General features: G+C 43.8%; 2 protein-coding genes across 3 annotated transcripts; one reads left to right on the forward strand and one right to left on the reverse strand.

The window, feature by feature from the left end:
- Nucleotides 1-1,027: 1,027 nt before the first annotated feature.
- LOC118235926 lies at nt 1,028-9,671 on the forward strand. Of its 2 annotated transcripts, none has more exons than XM_035433823.1 (5): nt 1,028-1,206; nt 2,952-3,071; nt 3,236-3,373; nt 3,680-3,805; nt 5,354-9,671. In XM_035433823.1, the coding sequence occupies exons 1-5, from the start codon at nt 1,161-1,163 to the stop codon at nt 5,569-5,571; spliced, it is 648 nt and encodes a 215-aa protein (XP_035289714.1). In that variant the 5' UTR covers nt 1,028-1,160; the 3' UTR covers nt 5,572-9,671. The 2 variants fall into 2 exon arrangements, with proteins under 2 accessions (XP_035289714.1, XP_035289723.1); XM_035433832.1 differs by lacking the exon at nt 1,028-1,206 and adding an exon at nt 1,481-2,319.
- Nucleotides 9,672-9,785: 114 nt separating this feature from the next.
- On the reverse strand, nt 9,786-21,065 carry LOC118235558 (guanylate-binding protein 1-like). Its single transcript, XM_035433013.1, has 11 exons — nt 20,640-21,065; nt 19,179-19,380; nt 18,780-18,907; nt 18,184-18,293; nt 17,243-17,433; nt 15,620-15,862; nt 14,899-15,179; nt 14,513-14,725; nt 14,279-14,381; nt 13,293-13,486; nt 9,786-10,487 (listed from the first exon to the last, which is right to left on the reverse strand). Exons 1-11 carry the CDS (start codon nt 20,640-20,642, stop codon nt 10,266-10,268), a joined length of 1,890 nt encoding a protein of 629 aa, XP_035288904.1. The 5' UTR covers nt 20,643-21,065; the 3' UTR covers nt 9,786-10,265.
- Nucleotides 21,066-23,563: the final 2,498 nt, after the last annotated feature.

Genomic DNA, 23,563 nt, shown 5'->3' on the forward strand with positions numbered 1-23,563 from the left:
CTTGTTCCAGTCTTTTCGTAATTTTTTTATGCCCGTTTTAATTTTGTTCCTGGGTTGCTAATCAAATGTGGTTCTTTATATTCAGTGAGTTCCATAATGTTATAGAACTACGCGCGGCTAGCCTACCAATACACAGACACCCCCTTTCAAAGCGCTTCGTTTCTATTTGTTCCGATTAAGGGAATCGCATGGTCCAACACAAACGACACCACAGGAGGGATATTCACACTTGATTTTTAAGTAGCTGCTGCCATCTACTGGACAAAATGTGCTGTGCTGTGCTGTGCTAGGGATCCAAGCATGCAAGAGTGAAAATTCCTTGTCCCATAAAGAAAATTTCAAATTTAATAACTTTTTTATTGGTTAAAAATGATAACAAAAAAATCACCTCGGATGTCCACATTGAACTCAATGGGCAGCAAGCGCTTTTGCGTACAAGCATGCACAGTTTCCTGCTACTTCCTAAGCTTCACCGTCTGGATGTTAACAAGTTTCTGTATTGAAAGTACAACAGCTGTCGCGTACAGGCGGGCCAATAAGGAAACTTGAATGGCGGTTGCCAGAAATGCGACCGTTGTTGTCGTTGCAGCAGCCACTGGAGTCCACCAGGTGCCACTAAAAGATACCACTCCGCCAGCTTCTGCTAAAACCGCCACTGGCGCCCGCCAGCTGCCACTAAACGATTCAACCCCTAATGGGAACTTTTTAACAGTGTGTTACGTTCCCTTTATTGGCGAATTTGTGCTGGACTCAGCTCAATGAACGGGGATCACGTTCTGCTCAGCTTCTCATTGAAGCCTCTGAGTTGGAACAAGCAGTCTATGCGATGCACACATAGGCTACAACACCTAAAAAACACCTGCTGTAAAAAAATAAAAAATAAAAATTTAAAAAAGATTTGTGAGGATGCATTTAAAGGTATTCAACAACTCGTCCTTTGATTGATGTCACTAGATAGTAACCACTTTATTGTGATTATTTCATTGCTTCCTGGGCATTAACAACGTGAGACTGTTCAGTTCGTCGTCACAAGGGCATCAGTTCCTTCCCATTTCCTGCTAAGGGCTTGCCATGGAAAAGCAGAGAAACCCCTTCCACCTAGGCACTTACCAGTAGTGCATCTCACACTAAACTGAGTACACGCTGCTTTGCAGAGCAACATGTTTTGGGCGTTGACTGTATCCCTTTGTGCGGTATTTATAGCTGGTAAGACTTGGTTTTCTATTGTTACAATGTAGGGAAGGAGAAGACTTGATGCTCCATAAAATAACTGTATTTGTTAAGCCATAAGCACGGTTAACGTTTCGACTACACTGGTCTTCACCCCGAACAGCAATGCGGTCGACGCGTTAAACGTGTACATTGCATAACACACACATTTTTGGAGCATCAAGCCAGTGTGCGAGTATTCTATTTTCCTATTTATATGCTCCTGTGACCCAGCATATTGCTGTAGTTTTTATTGGTTTGCGTTTTTTCTTTTTTCTTTTTCCTACACTGCTGTTGTTATAAAATGCAATGTAGCATAACTGCAGCGCCAATAGCTACATTATTGTAATAACGGAATAACGAAAACTTCTGTAAAACGGTGTCCTCTAGAACCGAGAATGAAATCTAAATGACTGCAATGTGATGATAACATCAAATCGCTTTGTTTTTTTATTTTTATTTTTTTAAAGATTTTTAGATAGGCCATTTTATTATTATTTAGCTTGCTAGGTGGTCTTTGCGCGCTGTAGGCTGTAGGAAAATGCATTTATGCTCCGCGTGGAAATACAGCTAACTTTTCTTCGTTCTGACCGTGTTTTGATATTTTAGAGTTCCGTATTTGTCGTGATGAAAACAAATGTATAGGCAAGTCTCCACATAGGCAATAGCAACTTTCTAGCCAAGCGTATCAGCATAGGCCAGAATCTCACTATTAAAGACAATAATGTAATTCGGTGGAGGGAATCGCTAAATAGGTGTGCTTTATTGTGGAATAAAATATTTAATAAACTATTTTTCCATACAGTAATTAAGCCTGTTACGACGAAAACTTTATTGTATTGTTCAACAGGTCATTTTAGATGTCTGCGTAATTTTTATTCTGATAGGGTACATCAAGCGACTTGGTATCCTACAGCCAAGGTCATTATGCCTAACGATCAAGGTGAATGAGGCGTGGTTTCTGTAGCTGCACGTTTTTGTCCAGTTCATATTTTACTCGATTACGGAATATTTGCGTTTAGCAGTCGTTATTCATTCAAATATCCACCCACGTCCGCAATAACAAAGCAGGAAGTGAGCGGCGAAAGATCGGGAACAAAATGATGCTCAGTGAGTTTGTTTTTCTTGACGACGTAGTGGTCGGGTCGTGTCTCGTCTCGACTGTCTGGAAGCGATGTTTGCGATGTATGTTGACGGAGGAGTAGCCGCCCTGTTTTCCCTACTCCAACCTATACTGACGCATATTGTCGTAGAAGTTAAAACAAGAAATTGGTGATAGCACCTGATGTGCTGGGGGCGGGGGTTAGGTTTCAGTCTGACAACCAGTCCGTTTTTCAGGTCTTCTGACATTATATCCTACCGACGGAGTTGTCCTGCTATGGAGTAGTTGAGCGGCACACCCATACATTTATGCTACCTGTTTATTTTGACCGAATTTTAATTGCGTGTTTCATTAGGTAAATTAGGTCGTCACGAAATAGGCTGCCTATTGTTTTAGGGGCAATGTGTCACGATAATAATATTTGTATAAGACATAAATGGCAGTTTTATGTTGCTGTATAAATGGATACAATGTAAAATGTTGTGTAAGTTGCTATGGGTAAGAGGATCTGCTAAATGCCTGCAATTGATATTATATTGATATTACCATCTTTACGACAGAAGACAACAAATGCTTACTTCACTATGTCCTGCTTTTACCGTGACCCAGATTTGAAATGACCTTTGTTCTGTTCTTTTAGGCGGGAATGCCTTAAATTGCACGGAGTGCCAGGCTGACGGCTGGACTGGTTGCGATGGTGTAGTAAATGCATGCGCGGCTGGACAGAAGTGTGTGTCAGCAGCATCTGAACTTACTGAGAGTGAGTACTGTATGGGGCATGAGACTGACAGTGCTTTGATTGAGGCATCTTTTAAAAATAAAAGAAAACAACTTCTTGACAGTACAAATTGGCCATTGAGAAATACACTATCTTCCCCAAACGAGTTTGTGATTTTTTTAATGTATTTTTTTTTTAACTTTCAGTTGATTACAATAAAGAGAAGCATGTCACCAAGAAGGTTACCAGATCATGTGCCGATGCTGGTTTTTGCAATACGGAATTGTCCTTTAACTTCAAACATGCTGCCTGGAAGATAAGAACTGGGTGTGACCAAGCTGAAGGTAAGCTGTAATGTCCCACAAAAGTGGAAAACGCATGTGTGTCTATATATGTGTGTGTGTGTACACACTCACACACACACACACACACTCACGCACAGCAGCAGTGTATTACAATGCTTGGCAAGCTGAGCTTGTAGCTGAAATTGCCGGGTGGAGTAGTACCCTCCTGTACCCTTCAGCCACTTCTGTCTGAAACGCTTCAGTCAATATCCGGCTGCATAAACGGATGCTGTGTAAATTGTACAAGTCACTCTGGATAAGAGCGTTTTGCTGAATGCCAAAAACGTGTGCTCTCTGCCCATGCAGGGCCCGCAATAAGCCCGGAGGCCAGCCAGAACGATCGGGAGTGTGTGGGCTGCATCGCGGTGCCGTGGCTGTGCGATAAGACCGTCCACTGCCGTGGAGAGGAGGTCATGTGCATCAAAGTCGTTGGTGAGGAGGGGGGGGGGGGGGGTTGCAGACTCCATTCCCAAGTGGGACACTGCCATTGAGCCACCCGTGAGCAAGACACCTGACCTGAATGTGACCTTAAATCATTATCCTGCGGTATTCTGAATGTATTGCGTGTAAAAGAAAGCTATTCCACTTTGGATGTTTCAGGTGTGATTGGTTTACCAGCGCTAGAGCTTTGTGGTTTACATGGTTTAAAAAAAAAACCAAAACATAATTTTAAAGGTAATTTGCAATTGTTTATTTGCTTAGAGACACTGTGCAGTCAAGATACCATGTATACTTATCCCAAATTTAAAAGCAGGAAAATAATAAAATTTCCTTTTAATGCAAAGGATGTAATTTCTATAAATCATATGCTTGTAAGATGAGAGCTGGACCAGCATGTCTAATCAATAATGGGTTCATTCTGATTGGCAGTCCACCAAAACAAACACACTGCTGATAGGTTAATATTATTTACGTATTAACCTATCACAGCAGTGTGTTTGGGGAGCATAACCACTTCTCTTTCTTTCGGGTAGAGAACTCATTTAAAATTGCGACCAAATAATATAAGCTTAATGTCATAGTATTTGTTTTCTATGGTTCTGTATGTATGTATAGTACAGAATTCGGATAGGCGCTGCTGGATGGCTCACTTGTTGAGCCGCACTGACTCAGATCAAATCTGGACGGTGCCAGTGTAGTATAACGGGCAGCAAGGTGTTGGTCTTGTAACCTAGAGGTTGCAGGTTCGATTCCCCAGTAGCACACACACTGCCATTGCCACCTCGAGCAAGGTACTTCACCTGCATTGCGTCAGTATATATATCCAGCTGTATAATTGGATACAATGTAAATAAATGCTGTGTAAAAAAGTTGTGTAAGTTGCTGTGGATAAGAGCGTCTGCTAAATGCCTGTAATGTGCCAGTGCCGACTATGGCTTGTGGCTCCTTAGGGTGACGTGCAATTGCCAGTTTTATCGCCCGGGATATTGCCGAGGGTTCAGTCAGCTACAGATCTGCATTCGGTGCGACCTGGCACCCCCTGCTGGTCAATCGGGTGCCCGTGGACTGCATGCGGAAAGCTGCGCATGAAAGGTCCTCCTCCGACTCCGCTCTGTGCGAGCTCGGCTGAAGTCTGCGGCGTGTAAAGAAGCGTCTGGTGACACCACGTGTGTCGGAGGAGAACCCTGAATGCGCAGTGGGGTTCGCGGGCATGAACGCTGCCGTGGTCGCAGGTGATTGGCCCTTCCATATTGGGTTGAGAATTGGAGGTGCTCAGCCCCATGTTGGGCATCAAATTATTATTATTAATAATAATAATAATAATAATGATAATTCTGATAATTCTGATTACACAGTCTTTGAAATGTACTGCCTCTTCACTTGCATCTGGATCTCTTTCTTCCCTTCAGTGAAGAGCTGACCCTTTCGCTGCACATTATTTTACGTCCAGTCGAGGACTGGGCATCCCGCGCTACAGGCTTGCCACCATTTTAATCGGCCGACACCCCTCTTTTCCTCTTTCCCTCTCTTTTTCCCCAGAGCGGGTGGCGGGAAACATCATGGTGAGCAAGGGATGCGCCACCCGGAGCGTGTGCAGGCAGGGCGTGAACATCTCGGACGTGGTGGGACCGGTTCTGCGGGGGGAGGTGTTCTGCTGCGAAGGTAACCTGTGTAACGGTGCCGGGGGCGACGGGCACGGCGTTCCCCTCATTCCTCTGATGGCGTTTCCCCTGCTGGTGTTTCAGGTCTTTGCCTGAATGACACACCCGTGTCCCATCAGCACCCTGGGGCCTTGCATTTCTCCCCTTCAGTGTTTAGTGAATTATGTTTCTGTACGCCAAACGACTGGCCGGCAGAACCGGTGGTTTGGCATTAGAGAATAGAAGTCTTACTGTTTTTTTTTTTTTAAAGATCATTATTACATTTTTTTAAATTTTTTATTAAGTTTTTTATTAGTCAAGGACCTGGAATGATGGAACACTGCCTTATATTGTAGCTGCCTTGCAGGCAAACACTCATCAGACCCCTGTCTACCCGCCATAGCTGCCTTGCAGGCAAACACTCATCAGACCCCTGTCTACACGCCATAGCTGCCTTGCAGGCAAACACTCATCAGACCCCTGTCTACACGCCATAGCTGCCTTGCAGGCAAACACTCATCAGACCACTGTCTACCAGCCATAGCTGCCTTGCAGGCAAACACTCATCAGACCCCTGTCTACCAGCCATAGCTGCCTTGCAGGCAAACACTCATCAGACCACTGTCTACCAGCCATAGCTGCCTTGCAGGCAAACACTCATCAGACCACTGTCTACCAGCCATAGCTGCCTTGCAGGCAAACACTCATCAGACCCCTGTCTACCTGCCATAGCTGCCTTGCAGGCAAACACTCATCAGACCACTGTCTACCAGCCAGTGTTTTCCACATCGGCACTCCAGCGCTCTGCCAGCCGCCCTCTGTCTTGCATTTCTCTCACAGCTGATTGCAACCTGTTCTGTCTCGCCTCCACTGTTCACCGACAGATTGCTGTAGTGTCCTGTTACTCAAATCACAGTCCTTGGCCCTGTTCAGACCTGTACTTTGTATCCAGATACATCTAGATTGTGTCTAGATTCAGTCGAGACGGATGTCAGTTCACACCCGGCATCAGAATGCGTAGCCTCCACGTGTGTCTCGAGTGACCACTTGTGATCGGATCTCACTTCCCCGCTCAATATGCAAATAAACACGTACATCATTTCCGTTTGCAAAGACCAAATGTGCTGGTTAAAAACAACATTTCACGTCGTTCAGTGTGGCTTCTTCTTGTTGTTTCGCACTTTAATATGACGCCATTGGCGTGCGAATGAGAACGTACTTCCGCTTACGCAGAGGACGTCAGTTGACTAGGCGGTCCTTCAGTGTGGCCCAGGACGCACTCGTGTACACACTGCTAAAATAATGTGGCCATATGCAACCCAGACCACCTCCGAATGTGGTCTGAGTGGTCGGATCTCAATGAGTCCTCAATGCGTCATCAATGCGTCCTGGGTGCGTTCACACCTGTAGTTAGCGCTGTCCACTTGTGATCGGATCACCCGAGACGCATTTTAATGCCAGGTCTGAACAGGGCCCTTGAGGGCTGAAAACTGCTGGTTTTCCACCCCTCCCTTTGCCTGGAAGTCAGGTGTGAAGACAGCCAATCACCAGCAATTAATTGTTCTTAATTGTTCGGTTAATTACATGGGAGAAAAGAAAACCAGGGCTGGATTTTGATTTGAGGGCCAGACTTGGGCCTCCACGCTTCACTGCCAATTGGCTGAACACTGGCGGGTAAACAGCGGCTCTGGTGGTGGACTGCCAGTGGCCACTAGTGTTTGTGGGCTGGGTGCCCTTTTTTTAAAATTAGTTTTTAAAATTAGATTTTCTACCCCAAAGAAGGACAGGATGGTGTTCCTGTAGTATACAGTTTCCCAATCTTTTTCCTTCCGTGGCACACTTTCCAAATTTACAGAATCTCATGGCACACCACTCTCAAAAGCATACAAAAATAAACACCCTGCAGCCCCATTAAAACATTTTTTAAAAATGTAAAGGATTTTTCACACGGCACACCTGACGGCACACCGGTAGGGAAACGCTGGTATACAGTATCGAGTTCTGCACCAATAAAGCCCTGATGACACAGATGCTGTCTCTTTTTTTTTTTTTTGGCTGTCTTTCACAATAATAGCACTTTTAAATATTCACCAGGGGATTTGAATACTTGCCCTCACTATGTGGAAACTGGGAACAGTTAGTTCCTTTCAAAGTAGGCTGCTTTTCAGACAAGTGTGGACAAGTGCATGGGCCGCAAAGACTGTAGTTCTCAGACCGTCACAGTCAGTAGCAGGTAACACACCTCTGGTAACCCGACCTTCGTCTTGTCATTCAGATATTCTCAGAAGGTGAGTCACGGTGGGCTGAATGGCCTGTTCTCGTCTGTAGATATTTGAATATTCAGACAATTCCAAACAAAAATTAACTGCTTGAGGATGACAGTCCCCCAGGTCCATGTCCTCCACTCATTTCAACAGAACCAATGTACTGTCAATAAACGACAAAAAGTGAAAAAAATGATTAATTGTAAAAAACAAAAAACACATTTAATTGTATGAAATGTGCATTATTCCATGGTGTCCGCTTTCCCACTGTGAAAGAGCTCACACTCCCAATACTGACGAAAGTCACCTGTCTGAGCGGGCCAGAAAGTCACCTGTCTCTGAGCGGGCCAGAAAGTCACCTGAGCGGGCCAGAAAGTCACCTGAGCGGGCCAGAAAGTCACCTGAGAGAGCCAGAAAGTCACCTGTCTCTGAGCAGGCCAGAAAGTCACCTGAGAGAGCCAGAAAGTCACCTGAGAGGGCCATCTCTTCTGTATCTACATCCTATTTTGTGTAACCTGACTGTCCAAATATTGCAATAACTCATGCTGACCCATCTCTTTTTTTTTGTACTACAACATTATTTTATCTATGGCTCAGGTAGACAATGGGAGAGATTAAATGAAGACCAGAGATTCTGGCCACATTACCTTTTCACTGATAATTGTCTAATAGTGAAAAAATAGCCTGGGCCCACAGATGAGTTTAATTTGATAAACATCAAAAAATTATTTTGGTATTGAATTTGCAACAGACAGTTCAATTTCAGAGTGAGACTGAATAAACCATTAAGTCAAACCTGCAGTTGATATAGATGTTTTACAGACCTCTTTTTTATGATTTATACATCCAAAGTGCTTGTAATAAGAAGCTGAATGAATTTAGAACAAAATAAAATGTGGATTTGTGGTTTACTCTCCGGGATGGCAAGCCCTGCAAAAGCACTGTCTAACCGTGTCTAATCCTAACCACGCCAGTGCAGAAAACGGCCAGTATTCGATCATAATTGGAAACAGAATGGACCGGGCAGGTGGATCTGTTTCAATCATGTAAGTGCAGTTTGCCTGCAGCTATCTCTGATAGTTGTAAAAGCTTAAAGTGGACTGAAGAATTTGCCAATTACCATGCAGATACATGCACACTGGCTTTTTAAGCTGAAAAAAAAACACTGCCACATCATACTGGATCTAAGGTTGCGTTGAATTGCTAACTAAATCCATAACTGCATTTATACAGTTAGTAGAAGTATGTTATCCAGAGCAATTTACAGTTTTTTCAAGTTACATTCCAAAAAAACAAAAAAAAATTGTTTCTGTGCCTAGTATCCAGGTGGGCATGTCCTGGATGAATTCAGAATAAGCACCTCACTGAAAAGTAGAGCACCAGAGTCTTACTACAGAATCAAACCTGCAACCTCCATGGTATATAATCCCACCTTCCTAACCATTATACTACATTGCCACCCCTGGATTTAATTACAGTATACATGTGTGCACGTTTGCATTGTCTGTGTGCTAGGCCGAATATCAGTTGTTTGGCTTAAAACATATGCAGCTATAGGAGTTTGTATGTTGCACTTAGAAATGAATGTAATAATACTCACTAGATTGTGCTCCCCGGTCTGCACTCTGTATAACAGGGAGTATGTTCACACAACCCTGCATATTAAAAAAGAAACGTGTTACCAGTGTAGAGAGCAGAATCGATTTTGCCGGAGTTGATTGAACACTGAATGTTTTTGCTGTGTGGTGACGAAGTACTGTGCGGTGTATAGCTTGCTTACAGAGAGGTTTCGAGTAATACTTTGGCTGAATACTAAGGCCTCAGTGTGGTTTTGACCGCTGCAGTGACTGCTTTGCAATACTAACTGTAAAATGTGTGTGTGTCGTTTGTGTCCATGGCTCTCTCATGTTAACTGTGTAATAAATCAGTGTGTATTAAATCATGTTGCTTTAAGAGTACCGAGAGGATTGTCTCTTTTCATTTTTCATTTCAAAAACATGAAATGCTCTGACATACACAATAGACAAACATAGCTGTCACAAAGGTTTTGATAAACTAGTCATTTTCTCAATCAATCAAACTTTATTTGTATAGCACAAAGTTAAGGACCGATGTAGATTGAATCCTGGCCATTGTGTTTGTCTAGCCCAAAAAAAAATCAATGATACTGTTGCTGCTCCAAGAGGTTACACACATTGGGCTCTATCTTACACCTGGCCCAAAGCGGCGCCAAGCGCAACGCAAGTGTCTTTGCTAGTTTCAGACCAACGCAGTTGTCATTTTCCCACGTTGTTTAAACAGCAAATGTACTTGCGGCCATGGGCGTGTTGGTCTTAAAATGAGGTGTGGTATCAGAATAAGATTCTGCTTTTCACAGCACTGTACTTATATAATTTTTCGAGACAAGCTAATGCTAAGTGCTGATAATGTCCAGTCAAGAGCAAAAATGAATTCAGCTGTATTGCTGAGGCAAGAGAGGCGTTCAAACAAGGTTTTGGGCACATTTTGTTAGAACGGTGACATTGTCGACTGCTGCATGTCTTCGGCCTATTTTCTAAACAGGCGTGAAAAAGCTGAGATGCCCATCCCTGCTACCTTTGGGATGATCCCTGGCAAAAACATGGTGGCAGCTTGTCCCACGGTATCCAGAATGTTAGAAAAAAAAGAAGGGGACTCATTTTCATCCTTCTCCCTCTTGAGGGAGTTAATTTCCTCCTGCATGAGCTTTGCTCTCTCGTCAAAGCCTTGCTTTAAAAGAGCCTGCTGTTCCTGAAACAACAAAAACAACAAGCAAAAAACACGCTCAAAAACCGTAACTTTGAAAATCAGAGACGCCAAGCAGCGCAATTTGAGTTCATGCTGTTTTGGCCCTGCATTGGGACATAGGGAACAAGTTGAATAAATCAGCTGGATTTTCTACTCATAGTGCAGCAATCATACCTGACAGGAAGGATTTGATTGAGGCCTTTACATTCATAACGGGGATTAACAAAATGAACCACGAGAGATTCTTCAGGAGTTCTGTTAGTAGAACGAGGGGACATAAGTGGAAATTAGCAAAAGGTAAGTTCCACACAGACATTAGGAAGAGTTTTGGAGTGTGGCGCAGTCAATTTGTGGAATAGCTTGCCAGGTCATGTAGTAGAGGCAGAAACTCTGGGGGTTTTCAAGACCAGACTTGATATGATATTAGATACTATCTAGCCTGTTGGTTAATCAGAGAACTAGGTACAATTTAGTTAGGAAAATGGTGAGCATTGTTGGGCTGAATGGCCTGTTCTCATCAGTATGTTATATAACGGTATGTTATGACGTGGCTAAGAAGAGCAGTGTTCCAGGTGTAATAAAATAGTGATAGAATGTTGTTATCACCTTTTGCATAGAAACCAGAGCTCCACCAAGCAAGGCGCATGCTGGTAATAAGATGCAGAAGAAAACGCTGACTGTGATTGGCGGATACTTTTTCCAGTTTTGCTTCCGGGCTGCCTGACTACGTCCAATAGGAAGAGCCAGAAAGCATCCTCCAGTCACTGATCGTGCTCAGTAAAATGTTCAGTGTTGTATCAACTCTAACAGAGCACACGTGGTTCCCTACGGGATATATGAACTCGGTAAGAGCTGAAGTAAAATTTGGGGATTTTACTACATGTAGTTCTATCTATTGTCAACAAGGTACTCCATGATAAGTTATTTAGTTCCTCTCTGGCTTCTATGACGGCAGCCATTTCTTCTCCCGATTGCGCTCCTCCCTACAGCTGCGGGACATTCTACCTGGATAAGTACCCCAGCCTTTTACCTGGATATCTGCCCCAGCCTTTTACCTGGATAACTGCCCCAGCCATTTACCTGGATATCTGCCCCAGCCTTTTACCTGGATATCTGCCCCAGCCTTTTACCTGAATATCTGCCCCAGCCTTTTACCTGGATATCTGCCCCAGCCTTTTACCTGGATAACTGCCCCAGCCTTTTACCTGGATAACTGCCCCAGCCTTTTACCTGGATAACTGCCCCAGCCTTTTACCTGGATATCTGCCCCAGCCTTTTACCTGGATAACTGCCTCAGCCTTTTACCTGGATATCTGCCCTAGCCTTTTACCTGGATATCTGCCCCAGCCTTTTACCTGGATATCTGCCCCAGCCTTTTACCTGGATATCTGCCCTAGCCTTTTACCTGGATATCTGCCCCAGCCTTTTACCTGGATAACTGCCCCAGCCTTTTACCTGGATATCTGCCCTAGCCTTTTACCTGGATATCTGCCCCAGCCTTTTACCTGGATAACTGCCCCAGCCTTTTACCTCGATATCTGCCCCAGACTTTTACCTGGATAAGTACCCCAGCCTTTTACCTGGATAACTACCCCAGCCTTTTACCTGGATAACTGCCCCAGCCTTTTACCTGGATAACTGCCCCAGCCTTTAGCATATGCGCAATGCAGTGCCATTGCTCTCTGTGCGTAAGTAGAAGACCAGGTATCAGTTCCCATGTCTTGCAAGTAACCTGTTGTCCCTCCTCAATAAACCGCCATGAGTGCACAACACGGAAGCCATTACGCTGTCGCTAGGCCACTGGTGGGATCAGCATGCCACGGAAGCCATTACGCTGTCGCTAGGCCACTGGTGGGAACAGCATGCCACGGAAGCCATTACGCTGTCGCTAGGCCACTGTTGGGAACAGCATGCCACGGAAGCCATTACGCTGTCGCTAGGCCACTGGTGGGATCAGCATGCCACGGAAGCCATTACGCTGTCGCTAGGCCACTGGTGGGAACAGCATGCCACGGAAGCTATTACGCTGTCGCTAGGCCACTGGTGGGAACAGCATGCCACGGAAGCCATTACGCTGTCGCTAGGCCACTGGTGGGAACAGCATGCCACGGAAGCCATTACGCTGTCGCTAGGCCACTGGTGGGAACAGCATGCCACGGAAGCCATTACGCTGTCGCTAGGCCACTGGTGGGAACAGCATGCCACGGAAGCCATTACGCTGTCGCTAGGCCACTGGTGGGAACAGCATGCCACGGAAGCCATTACGCTGTCGCTAGGCCACTGGTGGGAACAGCATGCCACGGAAGCCATTACGCTGTCGCTAGGCCACTGGTGGGAACAGCATGCCACGGCATGGAGATGTGGGACACGTTCAGCAGGCCGTCAACCTTTAAAGCACACTGTTCAGTGAGCTAAGCACAATTTAGCGCTCTATCACAGGCCCGCTCCCACCGTCTGAAGAAAATGTAACCTCTAACTCAGGGGCAGCGAACCCTGGTCCTAGAGAGAAACTAGTCTGGCTGGGTTTTGTCTTCACCTTACAATCAGCAACCAATTTAATGTTGAATGACGAAAAACCAGAACACTCCGTGGTTCTCCAGGAACCTGGACCAGAGGGTACTTCAGATCAGACCGGGGCCAATATGGTTACTAGGGTGGCCTTTGGAGCCCTCCCCTCAGATCTTATCTTTAAATGAAGTATTAATTTCGAGGCAACAATATCACTTTTGAAACCTACGGGGCGTCTCTGACTAAGGAGCGGGCCACAGGTCTACGAGCTTGTTGAGTGCAAATGCCCACAGAAACTACCTGCAGCTTGCTGTTCATGACCGTATTGAACTCCACTGCGGCATTCTTCCTGTCCTCCTCCATCTTCTTCTCCAGCTGCTTCATGTTCTCTTGGAAGGTTCGCTCCTGGTCCATCAGCTGCTTCTCCGCGATCTTCCTCTGCTCCTCAGAAGCACGACTCTCTCTCTCAATGGCCTCAATTCTAGCCAGATTTTCTGAAAGGAGGAAGCAAGGCTGTGTCAGCTGAACAATGATTAATCAGGAGTCAACTGAACCAATATACACAAGACAAGGCCATAGATCTGATTATAGCAGTTGATCACACAGAAGAATCACCCATTGTGGTGTGAAATGGCTATTCATTTAAAGGTAAAAACAAAAACCAGCAGACCGTGAGGCTTTCCAGGACCAGGCCGGCCATAATTGATAAATATGTAGAATAATATTGATCTTTTTGGTAATCAATGTTAAACCATTTTGCAGTCAAATTAAATATTATTTCATCACAAGATGAGTAATGTGCTTTGGGTGAGTGGTCTTTGCCATATATGTATTTTAATGCTAATTTTTTTTTTTTTTTTAATGTGATGCATTCAGTACTGGTTATGAGTGTCAGTACATTGTCAGTACATAGATGAGTATCTGGTGGGTCTGTAGAATCAAGCATTTCCATCCCTTCTTTAGATCCTCTGAGTATGTCAACAGATACTACTATGGACTAACAAACTGCAAAACTCTGTACTGTTAACTTTTGTAAGGGAAGCATGTAGTTCTTTCTCCCTTCCATTGATGCTGAAATGGCCCATCTTGATGCATCTTCTGAGGCATACATTTTCAAGAGCTTCTTGTAATTTAAAAAAAAACTGAAGACTGAAGGAATACAAGAGTCAGGCATCTGCTTAGCCCATAGTAATATCTGTTGTATGCTGCAAAAGGATGTTGTGCCACAGGGAAGTATTTAGAATGCTACAGGGACAGCCCAGTGCATGGATCCTTCGTGACATCACCTTGTTCCTTCCGTTGAGCATCAGTGAGAGATTGGTCAGCAGTCATTATGGCTTGTCCAATAGATTCTGTCTTGGCCAGGTATTCCTTTAGACTTTCCTCATTCTGTAACCCAGCAACTCATATCATGTATGCAGCACTCATGAGAACAGAGAGAACATTCCCTTAAAAGTATCCAGCCCAATCCAGTTAAAGTGCCTGGGCTGCCTGGTTTTACCGTGTCCAGTGTACTGTACCTTTATTCCTTTTCCCGCTGCTGAATCGTAATTTTTGATGCAGTTTTGTAACTCCTTGCGGTACTGCTGGTATCCTCCAGCTGACATGTATTCTCCAGATGCAATATTTCTCTCCAGAGGCTCAAATGTTTGCCGGATGATGGACTCGCAAGCCTTCTTCGATTCAACAACATTCTTCTCGCAGACTGCTTCATACTCTGTCTGCAGCTGATTCTACAATAAAGGGGAGAAGGAGGCAGATGAGGATGACACACAGGTTATGGCCCAAATGCTGTCTACCCACAATGCACCTCAGTCCTGAGCCACAATGTGTGCCCGTTACACAATAAAATGAAGAGTGCAGTTTGATTGATGGGGAATTGTAGGGACCGACTGCATTCCTCTACCATTAGCTCAAGTTGGTATTTCTGATCCTCATCCTTGAAGCAGAGGTCCATGAAGATCTTGACAGCATTTTTCTCGACTGCGCCGTGTATATCCGACAGCTCCTCCTGTGTTTCAGTTGGGAAGACAACCCAACTGGCCATCTCTTCCTTGTAGGACTTCACAGCCGCAGCTACTGCGTTGGAGTTCTCTATCTGGGCCAGAGCCACAACTGCATTTTCCAGGCAGGGGATCTGGCCACTGCAGATAGCGTCCACATACATCTTTGTAAGGTTCCCCAGCACTGCAAGACACAGTGATGAGACTGTTTATTATTTTTACACACAGTGATGTATGATTCCTGGCATGAACCGTACGCTATTATTAAAGTCTTAGCACAGAGGACAGAGAGTGGCCTCTGATTCATCATCCTTCAGCCTTCACCTGATAACAACACCATTTCATTTCCGCGATGGCTGAATGCAGAGCTTATATGGCATTCTAACAGGTAAATGCTTTTCCTTAATCACATTAAGGATGAAGCAAACTGAATTTATAAGGAATTTACAAGGTCCACACCTCAAACAATCATGGACTATCACGGAACATTCTGAGATCCCAAAAAAGAAAAACCACAACCTTTTTTTTAATCTATTTTTATGATTTTAGGAAGTTATACACTGCAAGTTGCAACACCTCCCTGAAGAATAAGTGCATGATAACAGGTGGTGGGTCGGTACTCACTTCTGCCAGTCATACTATAGCCCCCTTTCATGGTTTTGGTTTTGGTTTCGCTCATGATGTGATTACAGAAGTGCCCGGCTTGCTCCACGAAGGAGGGCTCCAAGTCTTCGTCGCTTAGCTCATCCATGCGCTTCATCTTCTCTGCACTGGCGGGGCGGTCGAACACAAAGCACTTCCGGGTGGGGAAGTAGTTCCGGAGGCAGTCCCGTGGCAAGTTGTACTGCACGGTTTGCTTCCCATGGCCTGGTTTTCAAAGACAAATCAGTATGAAAGCTAAAAAGTACAAATAAAAACCTATCAGTTTTCTTTTGTAGTTTATTAGGCTACTTTCTGACAAACCTGCAAATCTGTGTCTTTTGTTATAAAACTGGAATTTTCTGCCATTTACCTGCACTGTTACAATACATATATAAGCCAGATCAAAGATGTATTTAAGATCCTTTAAACCCTTTAAATGCTGGAAAATTTGAAAATACTCCCACAGAATGTTCAATGAAGCACATCACTAATCTAAATGTACAAATCATATTTAAAAATTTTGTTCTAAATATTGGTGAAAATATACAATACGACACTGTAAGAAATCTGTAGGAAATTTACAGATTTCTATAACCATATTATATAGTATTAAAAATAACTATATGACCGAGGTCTGACACCACATGGAATATGCACCTGTTTGTAGATTTTTGACTGACTGCTGGTCACAACCGGGCGGGAACAGCTCTCATTGGTTGCCTGTACTTCGTTAAACCGTTAAGACCTACGAGTGAGTGCCCCTTTGTGAGGCGGTGTCTAAAAACATCCTCCTCCATCCGACCGCTGACTTTCCCAGCTCCTTCATGGAGCCTCTGCCTCACAACGTCTCAGCAGCAGTAATCAAAGTGGGCTGTGCTCTACAGGAAGCCAACGGAGGGCACGCCCGATTAAGGGCGCCCAATCGGCAGGCAACGCAGCGACTGGGCGGGACCCACACCCGGTTTAAACCGGGCCCTCCCAGCGAGAGGCCGCCATCTCGCCCGCCCCGATGCGGCGGCGAGCGAGCAGCGATGTCACGCCCCTTCCCGGTCTCCGGGCCTCAGCAAACTAGCGCTAACTTGACCAAAGCGTCTGAAATGTGGAACGCACTGTCTGTCAGGTTAGTCTCTCACAGACCAGTGGTATCAATGGGAAGGATATATCACACTGCTGACTGGTCCAGCATCAAAGGCTCTGAGCTTACTGCAGACCATATCTGATCAGGACCCAGTCTCTATTGGCTGCTAGGCTGGTTGCTGGGCTGGTTGCTCATCTGGTTGCTTGGCTGGTTGCTAGGCTGGTTGCTTGGCTGTTCACCTTGTGGTCAGCTGTCGGTGCTGGACTATAGTTATTTGAACCAAAGTGATAAAATGTCTTTTCTTAATAATTCTCAAATGAGGTGACTAAACCACTGAAGACCTTAAAAAATAGGACTCATCCGCAGTATTCTATATCTCAAGTACCTTATGTTGCAATTTCCTCCCAACAGAAGGACAACAGTTTTTAGATGAAAACTAGGAAATGAATAACCTAGTATGCTGCATACATACTGCGTGTGTATGTACGTTCGAACTGCCGTCTGAACACAAATTTTCAGTGCCTCACCAGTTTTCAGCGTGAGAGCCTTTTCCAGGTATTGGTCAGCTGTTATCTGCTTCCCATCATGCACCAGCTCCAAGGTGAAGTCTCGCACGGCCCACACGAAGGAGGGGAAGAAGCGCATAAACTCCGTGGACTCGTCCTCGTCCCCTGCCCGTGATTTCACCTTGATGTGCTCCGTCAGTTCCGTCACATAGCTGGAGGGTCAGTAGTACAAGAAAAACCAACAACAGGGGCACCCATGCAAAGCTATGCATTCCAAATTAAGGTTTTTAATGTTACGAGTAACGACAACCTTCATAGAAATGTAGTGGAGTCAAAAGTACAATAGTTATCTTTCAAATGTAGTGGAGTAAAAGTCAAAAGTTTCCAAAAAAATAAATACTCAAGTAAAGTACAGATACTCAAAAAATGTACTTAAGTACAGTACTCAAGTAAATGTACTTCGTTACTGTCCACCCCTGGTCAGTAGCACAAGGAAGAAAAACCAACAACAGGGGTACCCATGCAAAGCTATGCATTCCAAATTAAGAAGCAGAATTAAGATATTAAAAATAATACTATATGTTAAATATATAATTCGGAACGTGTTTTGAAAATACAATACTTAATACGTATCACAGAAATTTAAAATTTGAATAAGAACTTCAAAAGTGCCGCATGAAAACAGTTAATGGATAAACATAATGGATAATTTTTGGACAATGGCTCTGATTTCAATGTAACATTGCCTACTTATAATATTAAATGTTCCTTTTGTAAGTCACTGTGGCTAAAATGATCTACCAAATGCCCCAAAAGTGTAAACTCTATAAAACTATTATTATGAATTCCATTAATGATGTAATTTCTTGTACTCATCGTTTTTTTTTTTTGCTATATAATCACAGTAGTCGGGTGGCCACAGAGAGGGCAGCTAAAGGGGAAGTGGCCCCAGTACAGGATACTGAAGCCGCTGCAGAGCGTCATTGTCGATGGTCCCGATGCTGTTGTACACCAGCGTGCTGCTCAGGAGGACCGCCAGAGAGAAGACCCAGTTGTCGTTCTTCGTATCTCCCTGGGTATACAACAAAAATGGAAGATTTCCCCGCATCAGACCCCGTGACCCCTGTGAGCTGGAAGGAGATGGGAGGCCCCATTACCTGATTACGCGAACACTGCATTACGTTCACTCAGCACGGATAATGCAGTCTTACATGGATAATGCAGTCTTACATGGATAATGCAGTCTAATGTAATGTTATGTTATGTAATCCGGGGTGACAATGTAAGCTGTGAATATGAGTCACAAGGACCAAAGGTGGGAGATTAAGCATGTGTCTGTTATCATGTAACGACAAAGAAAAACTGACTTAACAAGTTGTTCCCATATTCATATCTGTTTTGAGGAAACTGCAGAAAATAAATACGGCTCTCCATGCGAAAGGACACCGATCGCTCATGGGTAGGCGGACACAGCAAATTTAATGTTTATTCAAAGAACGGGTCGTATTTTTGTGCCTGCCTGTTCATGTTGGAGAGAGAAAACATTGAATACCCCCACCTTCTCCACATCCCCCAAACCTTCCGTGTCCAGCAACACCAGGGTGTGTTTCGGTTTTTTGGGGTGAGGGACGCACCACATCCATATGCCCTTCGTCTTTGACTGTATGGTGGATCCGAGGGCAAATCCTTAAGTGGTAGAAAGGACAGGACCAAGTTCAGTGCTAAACCAGTAAACTATAACTATTATTATTATTATTATTATTATTATTATTTCCTTCTTTTTTTGGCTCTTTTCTATCCCGTTTATGACATTTTGGGGTACTTTCTTTTCCATTACTCGAAAGATTACTGTGGTCTCAGATGGAAATTAATTTGCATGCGCTAGTTACGTAGAAATGCGACGGATGGGAAAATGTGTTATGGTGTTATTGTTTCTGACGGGGAATGACAGCCTCACCGTTTCTCTTCCCCGCCAGCCTGTTCATCAAGTATGACTTCCCAGTGCGGTACAGACCCACTACTGCCACAACGACCACAAGCTGATCGATCTGTTTCAGGATCTCCACAGCCTGTGGCAGGACGCGCAGGGTCCCGTCCTTGTCGTTCTCAATCAGACAGACCGGCTCACGCATTGAAACTGTGCCCTGGGACATGATGCTCTGCACAGACACGCACAGAAGGAGAAATACAGGGTAGCGACAAGGGGGACATTTGGGATACGTACAGTCGACCTCTGAATATTCAAAGAATACTGGTCAGTGAGCTGACCCCAGGCAATTTAGGACTCAGGATTGCTGCCATTTTGCCACCACTGCGCAAAATACCAAAATTTAATTTAAAATGGAGTGGTAACAAACTCTGCTCCTGGAGTCTCACAGGGTCCGATTGGATTTATTTATACATTAAATCAACATCTATTTCAAGGCAAAGGAAGTAGGTGAGTGTTTAACTGCGTAACTGCCTTCACAAAGGTTGGTCAACCTAATTGATCATTTTTTACCAGAAACATGCTTCCCTCCTGTGGACACATGAGGAAAGACAGTTTTCTGTAATAACGTGGTAGGCTGTGTCACATAGCCAATTTGTACACATTAAGGAATTGTGCATAATTCAGTTGTGAACTGAATTACGTTCAATTTAAAAGTGGTTTGAAGTTCCTAGGTCCTTTTGTCTAGGAGCTATTGAAATTGAAAGTTAAAATCCCAAACTAAATTTGTTTAAAATATCCAAACACTATTATGAATAAACCAATGGCTGTGCAACATTCATTTACACATGTTGAATAGTTTAAAATTGTTTTGACGTTTATAGTTCATGTGGTTGAAGAGGTATTGACTTTTGACATTTGTAATCTGTAATTTGCTGACGGTCCCTAACCATTTTCATTGACTTAAGCGGCTGGTTGTGAAGACCGTTGCATAGCGGCTCTGAACCCCGGGTTGAAGTAGGGTAGAGTCAGGGAAACTGGCTGTCAGAGTCTGGGAAATTGAATATCCAACTTGAAACCAACTTCACCTCGGTTGCTAAACGCTTGCAATGTAATGAGACAGCTGTCACTTTCCATATCTGTGTGCGAATACATTGCACGGTTCTGATTTGATCAGACTACAGCTTGAAATGCGCAGACAAATGTTACTGAGGAATCAACACCCAAGATATTGCGGAAGGACTCAGTGTGCCAGGGACTTAAAACGGGTTAAATAAATAAATAAATGGTTATAATATACATATATTTCGTCAAATTTGCCTACACTACTCGGGATTTCATTTAACTCCGGTCCATTTCGCTTTCGCTTTGTCAATTGAATGATTCCGGAAAGTTCACGAATTGCATGCCATTTGAAATCAGCCTACATGTTGCTGGTAAAACAAAAAAAGAAGAGCAGGGACACGAATAGAACAAAATTGCATCTCTTACCATTAGTTGACTTTTTTTCTCAATCAGGCAGGCTCGGATACTGTGTTCCTCTTCTGGGTTCAACACGCACTGGATTATCAGAGCGAAAGGAGAAACCGTGTGAGGTTGGTTTCACTTTCGATCGTTCGGTGCTAGTCGACAACTCAGGAACTGCTTGCCAAAATAGTCAGTAGGGCATAGGTCGAATTTGTGGTGTTTGGTTTGCAGATCAGTGGTGAAAATACCAAGACAACTGAAAATACAAAGATTAACGGGTTTAAAGTTACGATCTCGAAGATTTCCGTTTCGTTCTCTCTGGCGGTACCAATGGCGAGAAACGGTAATTGCCGGCGTGTTTTTGGACCTAACTTCCCAACTTCCAAACAGTGTCGCCTGTGTGACGTCAGTCAGTTGGCAACTGGGCCACGGTAACTGTAACACTTAGGTACTATTTACTGAATAAAAAATGGTTGTTATAAAAGTAACGTTATGTACGTACTCATTCATTGTCTAACATTAGGCTAACTTAAGCTGTCTTTACAACGCCGAGCCGGGTTATAATGCTGTAGCAGACCTGGGGTAGAATTAGTGATGATCAATTTCCACAGACGTTCTTTATCTACCTTTTGCCCGGTATGAACATCTTTAAACTTACACAGAGAAGAATCCGCGGGATTCGCTGTGGCTCGTGCAATTATGTATCTCGTGCACAATAAACATAGTCTTTCTCGTGAATGATTGTTGTGTGATATTTTTGAAACAACTGCCTTGCAAAATGTTACCCCTGGTGTTTTTGGTTTTGCTAGCTAAACTGTTCGAGATGCTGGGTGTTAAATTAGCAATCAGGACAAGAAGAATAAAACAAAAACAAAGGAGATTTCATCAAAAAAGGGCATCAACGCTAATCCATACTGCCGCATTTTTTTTATTTAGTTTTTTTTCCGGCTTGACATCTTTACACAGAAATACCTATACCTCCACCTATACCCCGGGGTTAATGCTCTGTGTAAAGACGGCTTTATTCCGATCATTATAATATATTGATGAACTTGATGGCAGTGTAAATAACGGTAACGTTAAGGCCAGTTCAGATCAATGATTCGCAACGAGACGAAACGGTTTTAGAATGTTGGAGAAAATTGCAGCGGTGTGAACTGGTTAGTTGCGTCTGAAGCCTTTGCCTGGGGTCTCAAAAGACCCACCTTGTCAAATCGCCAAGTGCAGTTTTAGAACGTTTACAATCGGGACGTCTTGGAATTTTGCAAGTTGCATCCAGTCTTGTTGCGAATCATTGATCTGAACTTGCCTTTAGTTAGCTACGTTGTAACAAGGTAGCATTGCATTCGAGAGACGGTTTGCGAGGTCGGTAGCGTTAGCTAGCGTTTTTTCTCATTGTTACGCCAAGTTACGCCTTGGCGGGGGCATGCCCCATACCTATACAGCACCGAGAGTTTGGCACTTTTCAGGGTTCCCCACAGAAATAACCACAACAGCCACAGACACTCAGCCCTTAAAAACATTAAATTCTATACATTCTGATCCCATTTCAACGGACAGATTTCATAAACAACTTCACATGTCCACACAATAAAGCCCCAAACTAAGGGGATTTTGCGTTTTCTCCTTCTTCTTCTTCTTCTCATTCTTATTTTTCCTGCCGCCTATCCCACTAACAACATGTCTCCCCATTGGACATTTTACCGACACCAGCCAAATCTTCACCTACACGACCCAATCAAAAACTTGCATACACACACAAAATACCCATACCTTTTTACTCTGAAACATTTCCAGTTTGAACAGGTAGCCTGTCTGTGCCCTAGTGGGCAATGTTACCGTCTTGGGAACATAGGGTTTTAGGTTCAAACCCAGCTAGGAACATGTTTCTATAACCTGCTTTTACCCTCTACTTCTTCTCAATTATTGCTTTTGCACCATATCTACCCGCCGTTCCCAGAACGTATACACTGCATTATGACGTACCGTCTGCACGTTCAGTTATTAACCGGCTACAATATTGCAAAGCCATATGGATTCAACGGGAGCTCTTCTGTCCTTACTGGCCTGTGTTCTTCTTTAAAACCACAGACAGGTTTCCTAATGATATTTCACGCATTGCATAGCTATGTCACGGTGCTGCACTAACAAAGTCACAGACTGGTAAACCTCCAGCTGAAGGATTGAATCTTGCCTCGCCCTCAGGCAGACAATTTCCTCTTTTACACTAACGTTTTTTTACGCTTATATTTGCTTTACCAAAACTCACTCACGGCCACCCATATGCATTTCATGACGGCAAATGTATTCCTTTTATTAAAAAGTTACACAAGTTCACCACTGTGCCATTTTGCTAACTATATTTCTTCACTTGGCTACCGTACAAAACCTTCTTATCAGTAAATGCCACATTTCTACATTCATGTTACCTCGCCCTGTTCTCTATCTAGCCACATACAAACAATTACTATGTATGTACGTTCTGCAACTCCCCATTAAAACATTACATTTAAAATCATGACTCACTCATAATTAAACTACTAATATTGAACATGAGAAAAGCACATCAGTGCAATATAGTTTACACATTACTTAACCTTCCACTTCAACGGCTAATATGTTATAGCGACTGTTATATATACCATTTGATAAGGACACTCTGCTCGCTCATTGTCACTTCATTCACTTCACACTATAGTCTGTGATCATGTCAACCTTCACCTACATGCCCATTCTGCTAAAAACATATTGTTTCAACTACGCAATTTCATCATTTCATTCTAATTTCTCTCACACTGTTGTTATTTTCTCATATGCAACGCCTACTTAGACATATGCGTCTGCTCCTATTCTCCACTATCAAGTTTTCCAGTTCTAGCTTAGCAAAACAATGAAGAGGATTCCTACCTGCAGATAAGCCTATCAAAATGCCTTACAAACCTTACAAA

The sequence above is a fragment of the Anguilla anguilla genome, chromosome 1, assembly GCF_013347855.1.
Source record: "Anguilla anguilla isolate fAngAng1 chromosome 1, fAngAng1.pri, whole genome shotgun sequence".
Taxonomy (NCBI): domain Eukaryota; kingdom Metazoa; phylum Chordata; class Actinopteri; order Anguilliformes; family Anguillidae; genus Anguilla; species Anguilla anguilla.